Source organism: Bos grunniens, chromosome 5 (genome assembly GCF_055505025.1).
Source record: "Bos grunniens cultivar Pamir isolate PY7600 chromosome 5, Bosgru_T2T1.0, whole genome shotgun sequence".
In the NCBI taxonomy this organism is placed as follows: Eukaryota; Metazoa; Chordata; class Mammalia; order Artiodactyla; family Bovidae; genus Bos; species Bos grunniens.
In genome coordinates this window covers 9632083-9649373 of record NC_141169.1, presented here as the reverse complement: position 1 = coordinate 9649373, position 17291 = coordinate 9632083, and the positions used below count along the sequence as shown (strand labels likewise).

Genomic DNA, 17291 nt, shown 5'->3' with positions numbered 1-17291 from the left:
CTTATTTGACTCATTTCTCTTCCCCTGTCATCCAAAAGACTTGGTGAGCAATGAAAAATTAACCATCGGTTCTCTGTATTTACTGTTTTTGAGATCTTGGTCATTTATCCATGTCATAACAGGGATAATAAACACCGCTACTATGCTATAAATTACAGTCTTAGATCCTACAGAACAAATTCCACAAAGAAAAATACAAATTTATTGTCCTAGGAAGAAAGGATGTAGTAATCATTTAACATTATTTAGTACTTTTAACTGTTAATTCTAGCATACATGAAAACCACATTTGAATTTTATTGAAGATATGAAAATGATAGTATTATATTTCCAGTTTGTTTCATAGATACAGATGAAATCCACATACAAATTACTCAGACCATCCATGTCCATCTAGATTTTTACTACATTTCATCTCCCAAATACGTTGTCTAAAGAAATCTATCAAGTCCTGCTGGTTACACAAAATGATGAAATAAGCAAGACATGATTTAAAACTCCAGCTTCTATGTAACAAATTAGCCAAAAAGAAAAATCCTTAGACATCTGTGGTTGAATATCGGTGCCTGGGCTCCTCTGGCTGTGGTTAGAAACTTTGAGAAAAACGTAACCTTTGATACTGAGCTCAGATTGAAGCTCTCTGAATGGGAATGCAAGTATTGTGTTCGTTCTATAGCTCTGAAACCAAGCAAAAGTTCGAAAATGAGCCTTTGTGAAATCGTTTTCAAGAGACATTACTGTGTCTTTGAGAAAAGTGTTTAAAACTCAAGCTGGGGAGAGGGATTAGTGTCCTGACTGTGTGGAGAACTATGAAAGTGTACTATAAAGGCCCTCCTTAACTAAATTATTCTTAAGGGGATACACATATTTAAGAGTATAATTAATAGTAATACTATAAGGAGAATTGATAAAACTACCTATATATGTTGCTATTAGGGAATAAATAGAAATTTTGATTTATTTGAAGGGAAACAGTGGTAACTCAAAGTATTATCTTGGAAAAATCTTTACATTTACTTTTTATATGAAATAAGTGTTCTTTAGAAATATTCCAAAATGAATATGATTCCAAAAGAGAAGTGAAGGGGCATTTAATTATTATAACTATTAATAGTAGACTTTATTCTCAAGCAAATCATCTGGTCTAGGAAAAATAGACAACAGTATAAAGTAGGGGTCCCCAACCCTCGGCCACTGACCAGACCGCAGAGCAGGAGGTGAGTGGCTACTGAGTAAAGTTTCATCTGCTGCTCCACATCGCACACAGTACTGCCTGAACCCTCCTCATCCCCATCCATAGAAAAATTGTCTTCCACAAAACTGTCCCCTGGTGCCAGAAAGGCTGGGGACTGCTGGTATCAAGGAGCAGTCCTTAGCCTTGGGAAGATAACTCAGGCAGATGGATTTTATAACCTGCGTTATGGCTCTAACTCTCCTTAAGTGGAAGAATAAGAGTTTTGCCTTAAAATTCTACCCTGTTCTTTAGATCCAATTCATCATTCTCTTCCTTCTCTTGTATAACTCATTGTTCCTAAAGCACTCATCACTGAGCTGGATGACTGCATAGGGATGGTAGCTTTCATCATGTGTGACAAATAGCTATAAGACTCAGTATTTAATGGTGATTATGAACCGTGATAATGTTAAAAAGATGTCCTGCCCAAGAGAGAGAACAGATACTCCTTATTCTGTTTCTCAAAATCTAGACCCACTTATAATGGGTTAAACAGATGTAATAAAAATGTTTAGGTATCTTTTCAGTATGCCGGGCCTATCAAGATGGCCCTACGGTCATGGATGCCCTTTCTCGGTTTATATGCCTGGTGGTGGTGGTTTGGTGGTTTAGGTCTGAAGTTAGCTCTGACTCTAGCGACCCCATGGACTGTAGCCCACCAGGCTCCTCTGATCATGGGATTTTTCCCAGGCAAGAATACTGGAGTGGGTTGGGATCTTCCCAACCCAGGGATTGAACCCACTTCCCTGGTGGCTCAGGGGGTAAAAAATCTGCCTTCAATGCAGGAGATAGAGGTTCAATCCCTGGGTCAGGAAGATTCCCCTGGAGAAGGGAATGGCTACCCACTTTAGTATTATTGCCTAGAGAATTCCATAGACTGAGAAGAACAAATTACTTTCCAGTAGGGTAGAACTGTATATGCTTAGGAGACTGGAAAACTGCCACTTGTTTCCATTGTACTTTGGATGTTGAGCAATGACTGAAAGGATTGCAAAACATTTCTACCACACTGGAAAGTGTCTGGATATTGTTTATGTCTTCATTTGGCATGAAATAATAAACTGTCTATTCTTAAATTTTTAATAAAATAATATAAGAAGAAATATGGAGTGAATACGTTACCTGATCTTTCATGGTCTTCCCCAAGTCTTTCACATCCTTCATGTTAATGGCATTCTTCCCTCCCTTTTCCTTTCCCTTCTTCTTGTTTTTCTTTTTGAATAAGCATTTCTTACAGATACAAAAGCAGCAGGTCAGGACTAAAAGGACCGCAACTATGGCTATGGCAATTAAGGCCCATGGTGGCACTGAAAGAAAAAAAAATGTGCAGAGACTATTAATAATGAAGCATTTACGTATGCAAGACCTTTCAATTCACTTGCTGTAAAGCTACTCACTCACCCATTTGTATTTAGTGAGCTCCAGGCACACTGCCGTACGTTGCTTTATCCGTGTTTCCTCTGCCTGTAGTGTATCTATCCTTTCCTCCTCACTCTTCCAGGCATGTCAGATGTCATCTCCTCTCTACAGCTTTCCCTGCTCCTCCAGGCTAGATTTTTATTGATCCATTCCTTCATTTTTTTCGGAGCATATCTCTGGAGTTTGGCTTTTGAATTTAAACCCTGGCTCCCCAGCTTACTAGGTTATGTGACTTTAGGCAAGTTCCTAACCTCTCTCTGTCTCAGTGTCTTCATCTCTTAAGATCTGGTACATATAAACAATGGAATAGTACTCAACCATAAAAAGGAATTAAATTGGGTCCTTTGTACACATGTGGATGGAGCTGGAGAGTGTCATACAGAGTGAAGTAAAAGAGAAAAGCAAATATTCTATATTAATGCAAATATGTGAAATCTAGAAAATGGTATAAATGATCTTTTTTGGAAAGCAGAAATAGAGAAACAGATGTCGAGAACAAATGTAAGGGGGAAAGGGGAGAGGTGGGAGGAACTGCAAGGTTGGGATAGACATATATATATGATTGGTTTCATGTATAAAACAGACAACTGATAGTCTTTCTGAAGATTAAAATAAGAGGTAGTGCTTGGCACATGGCAAAAACTTAATAAATATTAGCTGCTGTTGTTACTTATCTATTAAATACTGCAGGTTCTAGTAACATGTTCTGGGCACAGTGGAAGATGTAGACGTTAATAATAATAAAAAAAACAGAAAAGCAAAGCAAAATCCTAACAGCAGCGAAGGTTAGGAAGAAGGACTTGGTGCTCTGAAAGTAGATCATGGGGAGATTTACCCATACAGGGACTCTGGAAGCAGGACAGTGCTTATAAAGCCAGGCTTAGATTCAGGCTTGGCTGCTTACAGGCTGTGTGCCTGGCCAGACTGTTTAACTGTTATGGATTTCTGTTTGCCTCTCTATAATGTGAAGATAATAATGGTACCCATTTCATCTCCTTTCAAGGCTGAGTTAATAGATGGATTGTCTTAGAATGGCATCCAGCACGTAGCAAAAATTCAATGAATATTAGCTATTTTTTTAAAAAATTCAAGGCATGAGGCTAAGTATTGTGGGTGACAGAGCTCAGAATACATGTGGGAACATTAAGCATGCACATATGAAAAAGGGGGTGACAACTGACAGGATTTAGGTAAGAAAATGAGGGAAGGAAGAGAGATTTTTTTAGATAAGAGCATAGACTTCAGATTTACAGGATCTATTTAATAAAGCATATACAAATAAAGATACTCAAACATTTTTTTCTATTACAAGTTGCCCAACTATTAAAAGTAGCTCTATTTTCTCATTTGTTTTCCCCTGCATATGTGCTTATAAAAAATCAGTTCTCATGGAAACATGGAGGATTTCAGTTTGCCTAGAAAGTAATTATTTATCCATTGAGATTAATCAGGAGAAGTAGTAATTAGATTTGTCTGTTGTAATAAAAAAAAAAAAGACATTGGGTACTGAAATGGTAAGGAAAACTGCTGTTTTCTTCTAGTTACGTAAACATCATTAGTATTAATGATTGTTGAACACAAGTCAGGAGTACTCTGATAATGTAAAAACACTTAAAAATTAACTTCTCTTCAAAACTGAGAAAATTCACTCACTTGGCTCCTTTTGCACTTAGCTTCATAGTGGAAAAGACTTACTCTGCATATTATTCTAGCTTATGAAAGACGACTAGATGTTATACACTATGGATGTCTAAAACCATAACTGCTGAAATTGTCTTTTCAGCCAAAGAAAGATTTGTGTGAAAGTTAGAGATGAGCCCTTCAGTTCAGTTGCTCAGTGGTGTCCAACTGGACTGCAGCACACCAGGCTCTCTGTCCATCACCAGCTCCTGGAGTTCACTCAAACTCATGTTCATTGAGTCAGTGATGCCATCCAACCATCTCATCCTTGGTCGTCCCCCTTTCCTCCCACCCTCAATCTTTCCCAGCATCAGGGTCTTTTCCAATGAGTCAGCTCTTCACATCAGGCGGCCAAACTATTAGAATTTCAGCTTCAGCATCAGTCTTTCCAATGAATATTCAGAACTCATTTCCTTTAGGATGGACTGGTTGGACTCCTTGCAGTCCAAGGAACCCTCAAGAGTCTTCTCCAACACCACAATTCAAAAGCACCAATTCTTTGGCACTCAGCTTTCTTTATAGTCCAACTCTCACATCCGTACATGACCACTGGAAAAACCATAGCTTTGACTAGATGGACCTTTATTGGCAAAGTAATGTCTCTGCTTTTAATATGCTAAGTTGGTCATAACTTTTCTTCCAAGAAGAATGTGTCTTTTAATTTCATGGCTGCAGTCACTATCTGCAGTGATTTTGGAGCCCCCCAAAATAAAGTCTGTCACTGTTTCCATTGTTTCCCCATCTATTTGCCATGAAATGATGGGACGGGATGCCATGATCTTAGTTTTCTGAATGTTGAGTTTTAAGCCACCTTCTTCACTCTCCTCTTTTGCTTTCATCAGGAGGCTTTTTAGTTCTTCCCTTTCTGCCATAAGGGTGGTGTCATCAGCATAGCTGAGGTTATTGATATTTCTCCCGGCAATCTTGACTCCAGCTTCATCCAGCCCAGCATTTGTCATGAAACGCTGCATATGAGTTAAATAAGCAGGGTGACAATATACAGCCTTGACGTACTCCTTTTCCTATCTGGAACCAGTCTGTTGTTCCATGTCCAGTTCTAACTGTTGCTTTCTGACCTGCATATAGGTTTCTCAAGAGGCAGGTCAGGTGGTCTGGTATTCCCATCTCTCTAAGAATTTTCCATAGTTTGTTGTAAGACATATTTTCTTAGAGTTCTCTAATCTCATTAAGCAATCATATTTTTAAAAAAACATAAAGCAAGCTTATGTAACCAATGATATCATTCACAGTACTTCATTTAAAAGCCTGTAAGTCTTTTGATCTAGTTAAAACCTTGCCATGCATGAATAAGCGAGCCTATGTATTCATTACAGGCAAGACAGTATTAATAATAACCCTTCATTTTGAACCTCGTAAATTATCCTCTTAGTCGGACTTGTGTGATAGTCTCTCAGAGAGCTACATAAAACCCTCTTAAATTACCCAAGGCAAGACAGAGATCATTTGACAACCTCACAAAAAGAAAACAGCCTGTGAAAGCCAAGGAACATTATTTATAAGAGTTAGAGAGGAACAGGATTACAGGAAGAAGTTTGATATACAGTAACTTGAAGGTGAATTATAACCACTGAAAACCTTTTGGGTTTGACCTCTGTGCCTTATAGTGCTGCTGTCTTCTAGAGTTGCTTTCAGCTGATCTTCTGAATAGCTTAACTTTAACTTTGAAGATGCTATATTAAACATATGAAATGAGCAAAAATTTCCTCACACTATATTGGCATCTTTAGATAGAATTAAAGAGAAAGCCTTAATGCTATCATTTTATGTACCTGTGTGAAAACTGGGCTGAATAGTTAATTATAAAACACCAATTTAAATTAAAAGAAGTTATTGGAATTGAGTTTTCATGTTAATCTTTTTCTGTTTTATAGAGCAACTAAATCTTGAGAATTTGATAAGTTTAGTCAGAAATACTGTCCACAGTATTATTGCCTTGTAGTATTTATGAAAATAAGTTTCAATATTAGTGACCAAACCTCCTGAAATATATTTTGGATTACACCAAAAATTTATTGAAGATCTACTTATTATGGGCCAGCAGCTGTGCTACAGCTTTACATATATTATATAATCTTCACCGAAATTTTGTTCATTACTAAGCAAAGTAATAGTGGGAGAAATTGAAATATGTTTTACATCATTATTAGTTTAAAATGCACATATTATAAATGTGTACAAAGGAAAAATGCTCGTCTGGCTGTGAAGCCTACTTCATAGGACATTTTACTTTTGAAAAAAATGGACAAAATAAATAACAGCATAAGATGCTGCCAAGAGTAATTTCTTTAATATAAAATCTAGTTTCAATAAAAAATAGGCTCATCAAAATATTGCTACTGGCAGAAAGCTATCAATTTGTTTTTATTGCTACCTAAGGATCTTTAGATCTTTTGGAGAAGACTCTTGAGAGTCCCTTGGACTGCAAGGAGATCCAACCAGTCCATTCTGAAGGAGATCAGCCCTGGGATTTCTTTGGAGCGAATGATGCTAAAGCTGAAACTCCAGTACTTTGGCCACCTCATGTGAAGAGTTGACTCATTGGAAAAGACTCTGATGCTGGGAGAGATTGGGGGCAGGAGGAGAAGGGGACGACAGAGGATGAGATGGCTGGATGGCATCACTGACTCGATGGACGTGAGTCTGAGTGAACTCCTGGAGTTGGTGATGGACAGGGAGGCCTGGCGTGCTGTGATTCATGGTGTTGTAAAGAGTCGGACACAACTGAGCGACTGAACTGAACTGAAATGAAGGATCTTTATATGGAATTTTACAACATGAATTTTAACATTTAACTTAAGGACCTTTCAGCAGAATATAATAGACTAATGGAAAAACTTTCCATTAAAAATGTTATTTTCATCTTCTAGTTAATGAATTAATCTCACATATCATTTAATCTGAAGGTAAACTGATGCACAAGAATTTAGTCAAAGTCAATTCTGTTTCTGATGTTTAGACTTTGTGGTACCCAGAATAATGACTCTTCAACAATGCCCACATTCTGTTCCCTGGAACCTCTGTATGTGTTACTCAACCGAAAAAAAAAAAGGGACTTTTCAAATGTGGTCTTGAGATAGTGAGATTATCCTGGGTTATCTGGATGGACTTATGCTCCTTGTAAGTGGGAAAGGGAGGCAAGAGTTTCAGAATCAGAGATATGTGAGGATTCTGTGCTGTTGATTTTGAAGATGGAGGAAAGGACCATGAACCAAGGAAGGCAGATGATCTCTAGAAGCTGGAAAAAGCAAGAAAATGGATCCTGTCCTACAGCATCAACTGTTGCTGACGCATCCTTTCCCGTGCCTGAACTTTAGGCTAGTTACGTGCTTGCTACTGTATTCCAGAGCTGTGCTCCCAACTGCCTAGAGCATGTTCCTTATGAACCTTTTATTATCTTCTCAAACCAGTTCAAAAACTATGTGGCTTTTGTCAGTGCTTCTATAATTTCCTGCCTCTTGGATATTGGGACCATGTGGAAATTCTAACTTCCATATGCAGCTGATTGGAGAGTCTTGTCATTTCTATTTGGATGCATTTTATTCTATTTTTTTACATATATTTTGACTTGGGAGGCCTGACATTACCTCCCATCTGATCTCCCTTCCCTTCAGTTATCGCTTCTCTCCATTTTATCTGTTCATTGTTATCAAACAAAGCTTTCTTTTTACATTTTTTATTGAAGTATAGTTGATTTACAGTGTTGTATTAGTTTCTGCTGTACAGCAGTGACTCAGTTGTACATACATGTGATATCTATTCTTCATATTCTGTTTCATTATGGTTTATCAAAGGGTGTTGAATATAGTTCCCTGTGCTATAGTAGGACCTTGTTTGTGAACAAAACTTTCGAATACATAATTTTCAGTTATTTTGTGCATAGCTTTTATAGTCCTCTGTGATTTGGCCCAGCCCATCTGTCCACCTTTCATTCTCTCTGCTCTCCTATACCCACCTGTAGTCTCATCAGACTGGACAATTTATTGGGCTTTGCTCAATTTTACCCCCCATGTTTTTCTAAAGCAGATTCATTCTTTTTCAAAATGGCTGTTCTTTCCCTCTTTAGTCATTTAAATACTACCTGTTTCCCCAAGGCTCAATACAAGCCTCACTGAATGTTGACAGATTTTAAAATACAAATATTGCATATATTTGCTAAAATTCCCCTCTCTCACCTAGTGGGAAATAGGGACCATGTGGTATACACTGGGTGGTCTGTTAGACTGGCATAAAAAACATAAATGATGCAAGGATAAAAAGACAAACCTGTAAAAATGTATAAAAGATATTTAAAAGCTCCTTCCTACACGTGAAATTAACTTCTTGCTGACTTAAAGCTTAGCTCTTTGTAGATTATTCATGACACAAAGCAGTGATATTTAATTCAAACTTAATAAAAATGATTTGGAACCAATTAGAAATAAATTTTCATTAGCAAGTCTTCTGGTGGGAAAAAAACCCTAAACAACTATTTTCCCTTATCAAGAGAGGCTGTTATTTTATGAGAAGTTAGCAGTTTCAAAAAGTAATTATTTAATCAAACAATTACTTACTGAGGATCTACTGTGTGTCAGACTTTTTTCTCAGGTCTGGAATACAGTGGTAAACATGGTTTCTGTAATCATGAAGCTTACTTTTGGCTTCCCAGTTGTTAAAAGTTGCTAAGTTCAGTCCTCAGTACATAATATAGTACATTTTCAGATGGAAACTGCATGGCTTAACACACTCCTGTGGACAGATTTAGAACTCCAGGGGTACGTTTATGGATGAACTCAACTAGTAAATATTCTTTCTATAATAAAAATGTAACACTCAAATTGAAAAGTCTCATTCCTCCCACCCCAGAGAGTTTTGGCCCTAAATAAATTTCTTAAATTATTACTTAAGGGAACCTGACATATACTTTAAAAGAGTAGACACTCCAAATATCCTTTTCTTCAATAGAACAAGAAATATTCTTTTCCTTAATATATGGTAAAATCAAAGATGAAAAAGGGTATTGCACAGAGTACATTTATAAAAGAGAAAATTTTAGCATGACTGATAGCAACCATGTGTGTCAACTTTACGCTCCCAGATCTGCTCCTCAGACGTGCATCGTGCCTCAGACTTACGGTATGAGCAGTTGGTGAAAAGGGGTTTTTCTAATTTACATGGAAGGTCCTTATGGCTGAGAGGTGGCCTGCTCAAGCTCTCCTAAATTCTGAGCTCTCACCGCCAAAGAGATTTATTTTTTTGCCTTCTCTAAAATACCTGACTCAGTACTTTCTGCTTAAGGGTGTTCAGTAAATGAAACCCACATCCCTATGCTCCTTCTTTTTCTTAAAGTTTTTCTGTATTGAAGTATAATTGGGTTACAATATCATGTCAGTTTCAGGTATACAGCAAAGTGATTCATATATATGTGTGTGTGTGTGTGTATGTTTATATGTATATATATATATATCTTTTTTCAATTCTTTTTCATTACAGGTTATTACATGATATTGAATATAATTCCATGTAAGACCAAGGTTTTAATCTCAAATTTTATTGCCTTTTGTTCCATCTGTTATAAAAACAAACAAAAGCAAAAAAAAAAAAAAGAAACAAATCCTCTACAGCATATAAATATTTACATACATTATTTCCCCCATTTTGAACTAGAAAAAGTGGTCACTACATTCTATATTCTTGACCTCAAGCAGGAGGGAACTGGACAGTTCCTGAGGCCCACCATACCCCCACATTTTTTGCTGTAGGTCAGCTACTCAATTCCATGCCCTAGGCTCTGATTCTCTCCTTTATTTCTAGTTAGCTACTGCAATCGCCTAGGCTGGCAAACTTTTGGTGGGTTGGCTCATTGGGTTCAAGTTTTAATCAAGGGCAAAACTTAACTGGTTTTGTCTTTCTGCCTTGATTTCACTTTCTAGGGCTGTTCTACATTTGTTCTCCATTCCATTTCCATTAATTGTATTAAGAAACAACCTTAAAAACTTATCTCTTTTACAAGATGGACAGTATTTTCCTCTCTGGGAAATGTAAGCTTATATATTTACATCAGTCCTTGGTATTTGAGCCAAGAGCCTCAAGATACACAGGTGATATCATTGCTATGGCCACTGTAAAAATTCAGCAATATTTTAAAGAATTTTTTACCTTTCATATATCTCTATTTGTCATATGAGTGCCTCCCCACTGCCCTAAGGTCTGTGTAATTCATTTTATGAATCATTTATATAAAACCTAATTTTAACATTTATTGAAGAATTTGCCAACTTCTAGGTTTACCCCATACAAGCCATCTTTCTATATCATAATATATTGATGTAAGACGCAGAATATCATAGAAAAATAATAACTCTGCTCCTAATCAGCAAGAAAAATAACCTATATTTTTCAAGCTTCGCTTTTAGACTATAAGTAATTAGTAAAAACATAAAAGGATAATTTTTCAAAACTTGGCAAAAAAGCCTTGCATTTTAAAGATTTTCCTAAATTAAAGAATGCAAATGGCAAAAAGTTCTGAAAATATGTGAATTAATATACTCATTAACCACCTCTGGAGACAGAATGTTAAATGCAAAATTTGAAATAGTGTATGAGGTGATTCAGAATACGACTTAAGATTAAACCCACCACTCAAAGATCAGAATGAAGAATTTCTCATTATAGCCTGAAATGGCTTCAAAGATCATCCATCTTTGGCTTCTGGGTATTAAGCTTATTTTTCTTCACTCTTTAGAATGGTGGTTGTAAGCCCCCTTTGAGTTGTATTCTCCTTTTAGCATATGACTAAAGCTTTGAATTCTTGATGGGGAAGTATGTATATATATGTTTTAAAATTTCCACACAACTGGGGAAGTGTGGTACTCTTGTGGAAATCACAGTTCCCTAGATCAACAAGACCACTGGATTCTGAATTAAAAACTCCTATTCTAGAGCATCAGAATAAAACTCAAGATTAGTGAGTTAGGGAGAATGTATTCTTTATTTGGTCATCTAACCTTTTATTTCTGGTGCTAGTGGTAAAAAAGAATCTTCCTACCAATGTAGGCGTACTAATCTGCCTACCAAATCTGCATATCAATATATGCCTACCAGCTGCTTACCAATGTATGCATACAATACTTTGGCCACCTGTTGGGAAGAACTGATTCATTGGAAAAGACCCTGATGCCGGGAAAGATTGAAGGCAGGAAGAGAAGGGGACAACAGAAGATGAGATGGTTGGATGGCATCACCGACTTGATGGACATGATTTTAAGTAAGCTCTGGGAGTTGGTGATGGACAGGGAAGCCTGGCGTGCTGCAGTCCATGGGGTCACAAAGAGTCAGACATGACTGAGTGACTGAACTGACTGACCAGTGTAGATGTGGGCTAAGGGAATGGCAACCTGTTCCAGTAGTCTTGGCTGGGAAATCTATGCACAGAGGAGCCTGGTGGGCTACAGTCCATGGGGTCACAAAGTGTTGGACACGACTGAGCACAACATTTCACTTATTTCTTCTTGGCAACCTGCGGTGTGCTTATACAATGCTGGAAGTGGTGGCAGAAACAAAACACAGAGAAGATGGGCCCCTTTCTCCAAGAGCTTATGAAAACTAACTCCCAGGAAAAAACTGTCCGAGACAGGAGGCAATACAAGTTAAACACAGGAATTCACTGCATTAGATGGGCTCTGTAGGTGGCAGGTTAGAGAAGAGTAAGATAAAAGTCCTAGAGTTCAAGGATGGCTTCATCTGGGAGGTGAGTCTTGAGGTGAGCTCAGAAGCCTTCCATGTTACACAGTGAAAATAGCATTTGGGGAATTTCAGTTTTTTCCTTCCCTCTTTCCCTTCCTGACTCCCTCCCTTCCTATTTGACTCCCTCCTTCTCTTTGTTCTTTTCTCCTTCCTTTCCTTTGAGCTTTAGACTCCTTTTAATCAAACTTTTTACCCAGTGACTATCTTGATAAACAAAACTCTCAATAAGACACAGATATAAATCTATGTTTAGATTTTTAAAAATCATAGTAAATGGAAAGACATTTCCTTGAAGTAAACACAAATAACCTTCAGAATTGCCTTTGTTAGAACACATTTCACATTTCCTCTAACACAGTTCTGTTTAGCTTTTCAGTATGAACCCCTGACAAAAACCAAACTGGGAAATGTGTCTGTATAAATGTGCTGTAAAAATGATCCAAGTCATTGACTGGAGTCAGCTGTGCTGTGATAAGTCTCAGTTGAGACCGACTCTTTGTGACCCCATGGACTGTAGCCCGCCAGGCTCCTCTGTCCATGGGGATTCTCCAGGCAAGAGTACAGGAGTGGGTTGCCATGTCTTCCTCAGGGGGATCTTCCCAACCCAGGGATCAAACCTAGGTCTCCCACTTTGCAGGTGGATTCTTTACCATCTGAGCCACCAGGGAAGCCAGGAGTCAACTAACGGTGGCTTTTTGAGGGGGATGTATTGTGTGAAACGGAGAAGGCAATGGCACCCCACTCCAGTACTCTTGCCTGGAGAATCCCAGGGAGGGGGGAGCCTGGTGGGCTACCGTCTATGGGGTCGCACAGAGTCGGGCACGACTGAAGCAACTTAGCATCAGCAGCATTGTGTGAAAAATAACGTCAGAGAGAGGCTCAATCATTCATTCATCCACTTGAATGTCTATTCAATGCAGTAATTCTCAACACATTGGAGGAACAGTGAAGAAGTTTGAAAGAATTTACTTAATCAACTTACAGTCCAGTTGGGCAGATTTGATTAATAGAAGTGAAGCAATTGTGAACAATATCAGCATGTTAAATGCCAAATTAAATGGTGCCTTTTGTTAGATTCTAATTTTATATGGTCACAGCAATCTTATTCTACTTGTCTAATGAGCACTAGCTTAAAATTGCTTTTAAAAACTTTAAAACTTAATAAAATAGGAAATCAGTTTCTTTGTTCACATATGCTTAAAAAACTTAACACAAAATAAGACTTCAGTAAAATACATTGCTTTGATAGACAGGAAATCACAACCTACACATTGCTGATTTTTTCTTTTTTTAACCAGAACCTCTATTCGTTGATTTAAAATGCACTGTGCTGCTGAACAAATTCAGTCCCTGCTGACAACTGATTAAGGTCATGGATATTTCTTGCTTTAGCAAGGCTCAGTCATTACCCAAAGTTAGTTGACTCAAGGCCATTTTATCTGCACAGATATTGATCAAATAACTAATTTTATAAAATGTCTGCAATAATTGTCAGCTATCAATGATAAGGCCAAGTCATCCATATCTTCATGATATTGGACAGTCTGAAATGTGACATGGAAAATGATGTTGAGTCTTTAGGCAGAGATAAGGGCCCTGCACAACTTTCAGGGGATTTAGATAAGGCTCCAGAATCAGCTCAGGAGCTTGCTGTCTGCTGGGTCCAGGGAGAAGTGTGTTGGTAAACATGGAGGGTTGCCAGGTAAGTTGGCAGATGTGAAAGCAATTCACGGGCTAATCAGTGCTGAAGCCCTTGGAAGTTCGTAACATTTTTCAATCATGCTGTGGACAACACAGTTTCCTGGTTAAAGGGAAATCCATTTATCTTGTAACATTTGCAGCATGTCTTTCTTGAGTTTTGATTTCTAAGTTCAAAACTAATAAAGAATTATGTCTCAGATTGTTCTTCCCTGGTAGAAGCTGACTTTCTTCTTGACCTTGATACGTAAGGGCTTCAAAATAAGCCTCTCTTGGATTTCAGTCCAATTAATATTTGATTTTATTTTGATGCTTTGAATTAGGTCAACCATGTATTTAATCTGTTTTCTGTCGTTGGCAAAGATGGCCAAGAAAAAAGACTATTCCAAGAATTGAACATGGCACCTGTTGTTAACTTTGGGATAATTCAATAGTTGAGAGTCTATTTGTTTCTTTACTCAGCAATTTAATATTATTAGGATGAAATACAATTATGATAAAATAATGTCAGCTGAATGGGCAGATATGTTCCCTGCTTCCCTATGCTCTTTTATAACAGAAGAAACAAACAAAAGGACCGTTGCCTTTATTATCTGCTGTTTGGAAGGATCCCCTCCTCCCCCATACTTCCTGTTTAGTATTCTAGGAGCAAACACTGCATTTTTAGAATGCCCTGTAACTTGGAGAGATTTGATTGTACTGACAGGAGAACTGTGTGGTTGCCACGCATGAGCGAAGAAGGGCAGGACTTTCGAGTCTTTCCAGTCATGAAAGCAAAGAGTCAGGTTCATTAATTCCGTTACTATACAAAGTGACAGGTAGACAACAGTGAAAACAAAGCTGCTTGCTTGTCTAGCTCTCCACAGGACATTTTTTCCTTGATGATCCAACGGACTGCTGCTGCTGCAGACTGCACTTATTAATTTTCCTCTCCAACTGTTGTTTTCTCTGTTTGACTCAATCTGTTTCTCCCCATGGCAGTTTGATCTGTCCAATTCTCAATTTGTAGCATTATCTTTTTGTTTCCTGGTTCTCGGATGTGAACTTCCACTTTTAGTTACAGCTCCCATGACCCTTGATTTCCTGTTTCTGGCTTTTGACAGGGTTTCCCCTATGCTGGTCAGTTGTGTATATGGTGACTTTTTATATATCTGTTTTTTCCTTTTAATTATGATTTTTCTTCTGTGCAGAGCTCATGCTTTGAAGCACTGCAACAGTGAGCAGTTGTCAAAGTCCTGCACAGATGTTGGTTTTTGTAGTTTCTGGCAAATCTCCACTAAGAACGTAGAATCCCCTTTACGCTCCTCATTAAACTCAGCTAAACTCAGTCATTTCTTCCTCTGAATGACGACCATTAGACTTCCTCCAAATGTCCACCCCCTGAGTAATACCACGCAGGGGCATTTACATTGTCTCTCATCCACATTCATTTATGCCTTCTGACTTGCATTATCACATCTTGATCCACGGTTTCTAGTATCTTTGTTATTTGTCTCTTCAACATGAAGATGCTATATGAAGAGGGATACTATTATCTTCTATGAAGTATCAGTTGGTCTGGGTACATGGTAAGTCTTAAGAAATGCTTACTGAATAAATGAAAGTATAATCAGAGGTGGAGACAACCTTCTTCAAATACTTTTTACACATAGTGAGGGCCTGGCTCCTGGGACACCTTGTTGAAACTAAAACACACTCTTTATTTATTTATTTTTTTCAGTTTTATTTATTATTATTTTTTTACTTTACAATATTGTGGTGGTTTTTGCCATACATTGACATGAATCCGCCATGGGTGTACACGTGTTCCCCATCCTGAACCCCCCTCCCATCGCCCTCCCCATCCCATCCCTCTGGGTCGTCCCAGTGCACCAGCCCCGAGCACCCTGTATCATGCATTGAACCTGGACTGGTGATTCGTTTCACATATGATAATATACATGTTACAATGCCATTCTCCCATATCATCCCGCCCTCACCCTTTCCCACAGAGTCCAAAAGACTGTTCTATACATCTGTGTCTCTTTTGCTGTCTCACATACAGGGTTATCGTCACCATCTTTCTGAATTCCATATATATGTGTAAAACACACACTTTAAAAAAAATTACAGATTAAATCCTGTTAAGACTTCAAAGACGTATCAACTTTTCTAGATTATTTAGAAAATCTGTGCAAGCATCCTTTATTTTTTTAATTCTAGGCAGACTATGGAAAAAGCAGCAAACTGGCTCATTTTTTCCTGTCAATTATTTTTTCTAAATAGTTTTTATGTTGTATATCCCCTTCAAAGTTTCTCTTAAAATTGTACTAGTGATGCTGATATGGTTTTCCTTTTCTTATATCAAGTCTCTGCAGTATCTCCTCATTCAACCTCTCATTTATAAAGTTCTTGCGTTTTGTGACACTTTCACATTACCTCAACTGATTTGACCCTAAAAGCCAAATTGTAGAGTAGCTAAAGTAGATACCATAAGTAGATCTCCATTTTATAGATCAGAACACTGAGGATTTGAACTATGGTTTCTATAATGTGATTTCTTTTAGAGTGGGATAATACTTAAGTCATTGGGGTTTAATTTTCATGCTCTTATATATTCTGTCATTCTATATAGAAATGAGCAAATATTCACTAAACTGCTAAGAAGAGTTTAGTTTTGTGAACATACTTATATGTTACTGTCTGGATTCTTTTGACTGAAATCATTTTTAATTGTTTATACCAAATCAATAAAATCATGTGTCAAAAGATACTGATAATAATTATAATAACTGGGCAACATCAGATATAACATAGATCGTGCCACTTAAATTACCAAATCAATTTCATCAAGTTATTTAGACTTCCTGAACTTGTTTCACTATCTGTAACAAGGGAGCTGGGTGAAGCAAGGAAATAATTATATAAACTCTGATTTGTGATATGTACATTTATGACATACAGAGTACTTAGAATGGGAAATAATATGAAGGAAAGTTTAAATGTCAGTATTATTTGCCAGCAATTCCTATTAAATTTCACAACTTAAATGCTTAAAACTTGGCTGAGAAAACAAGTTCTAAAATTTAGGTTAGATAAAAGATGAAAAACAAGTAATTTTGTATGCATTATACAACTCCCAGTATACTCAATGTTTTCTGTCTTAACACTATATTAGAATGTCAGGGTAACATTCTAAAATCAAGATTGCTGTCAAAAAAACTGAAAGGCAAAGCATTTTGGTAGTGATCAAGCTATTCATGGGTAAATAATAGAATGCATAAATCATACTTTGGGGGAGAATAAATAATAGTCCCTCAGAACTGCAGCAGCCAACAAATGGTTATGCTATTCAAATATTGCAAGCAGCATTAGGATAATATTAAATTTGTATTAATGGAAATAAACATGTACTACTTTGCATTTTCAATAATTTGTCAATCCAGCCAACACTTCCTGAGGTAAATGTTTTAATATAGCAGTAAAGAAATCAGTGGAAGGATTTTTTACTCTTTCTACTGGCAGAATGGTAGATTTT

At 37.3% G+C, this 17291-nt stretch overlaps 1 protein-coding gene and 1 long non-coding RNA gene across 12 annotated transcripts in view; one reads left to right on the top strand and one right to left on the bottom strand.

The window, feature by feature from the left end:
• Positions 1-17291, bottom strand: part of SYT1 (synaptotagmin 1) — a 615410-nt gene that overhangs the window by 166985 nt on the left and 431134 nt on the right. For all 5 annotated transcript variants that reach the window (XM_086398826.1, XM_086398831.1, XM_086398827.1 and 2 more), the window contains one exon: positions 2357-2541. In XM_086398826.1, coding sequence (XP_086254952.1) covers positions 2357-2541 — 185 coding nt within the window. The remainder of the gene's footprint in view (positions 1-2356; positions 2542-17291) is intronic.
• The window catches only part of LOC147371304 (uncharacterized), a 213901-nt gene that overhangs the window by 116320 nt on the left and 80290 nt on the right, over positions 1-17291 (top strand). The window lies entirely within an intron of this gene.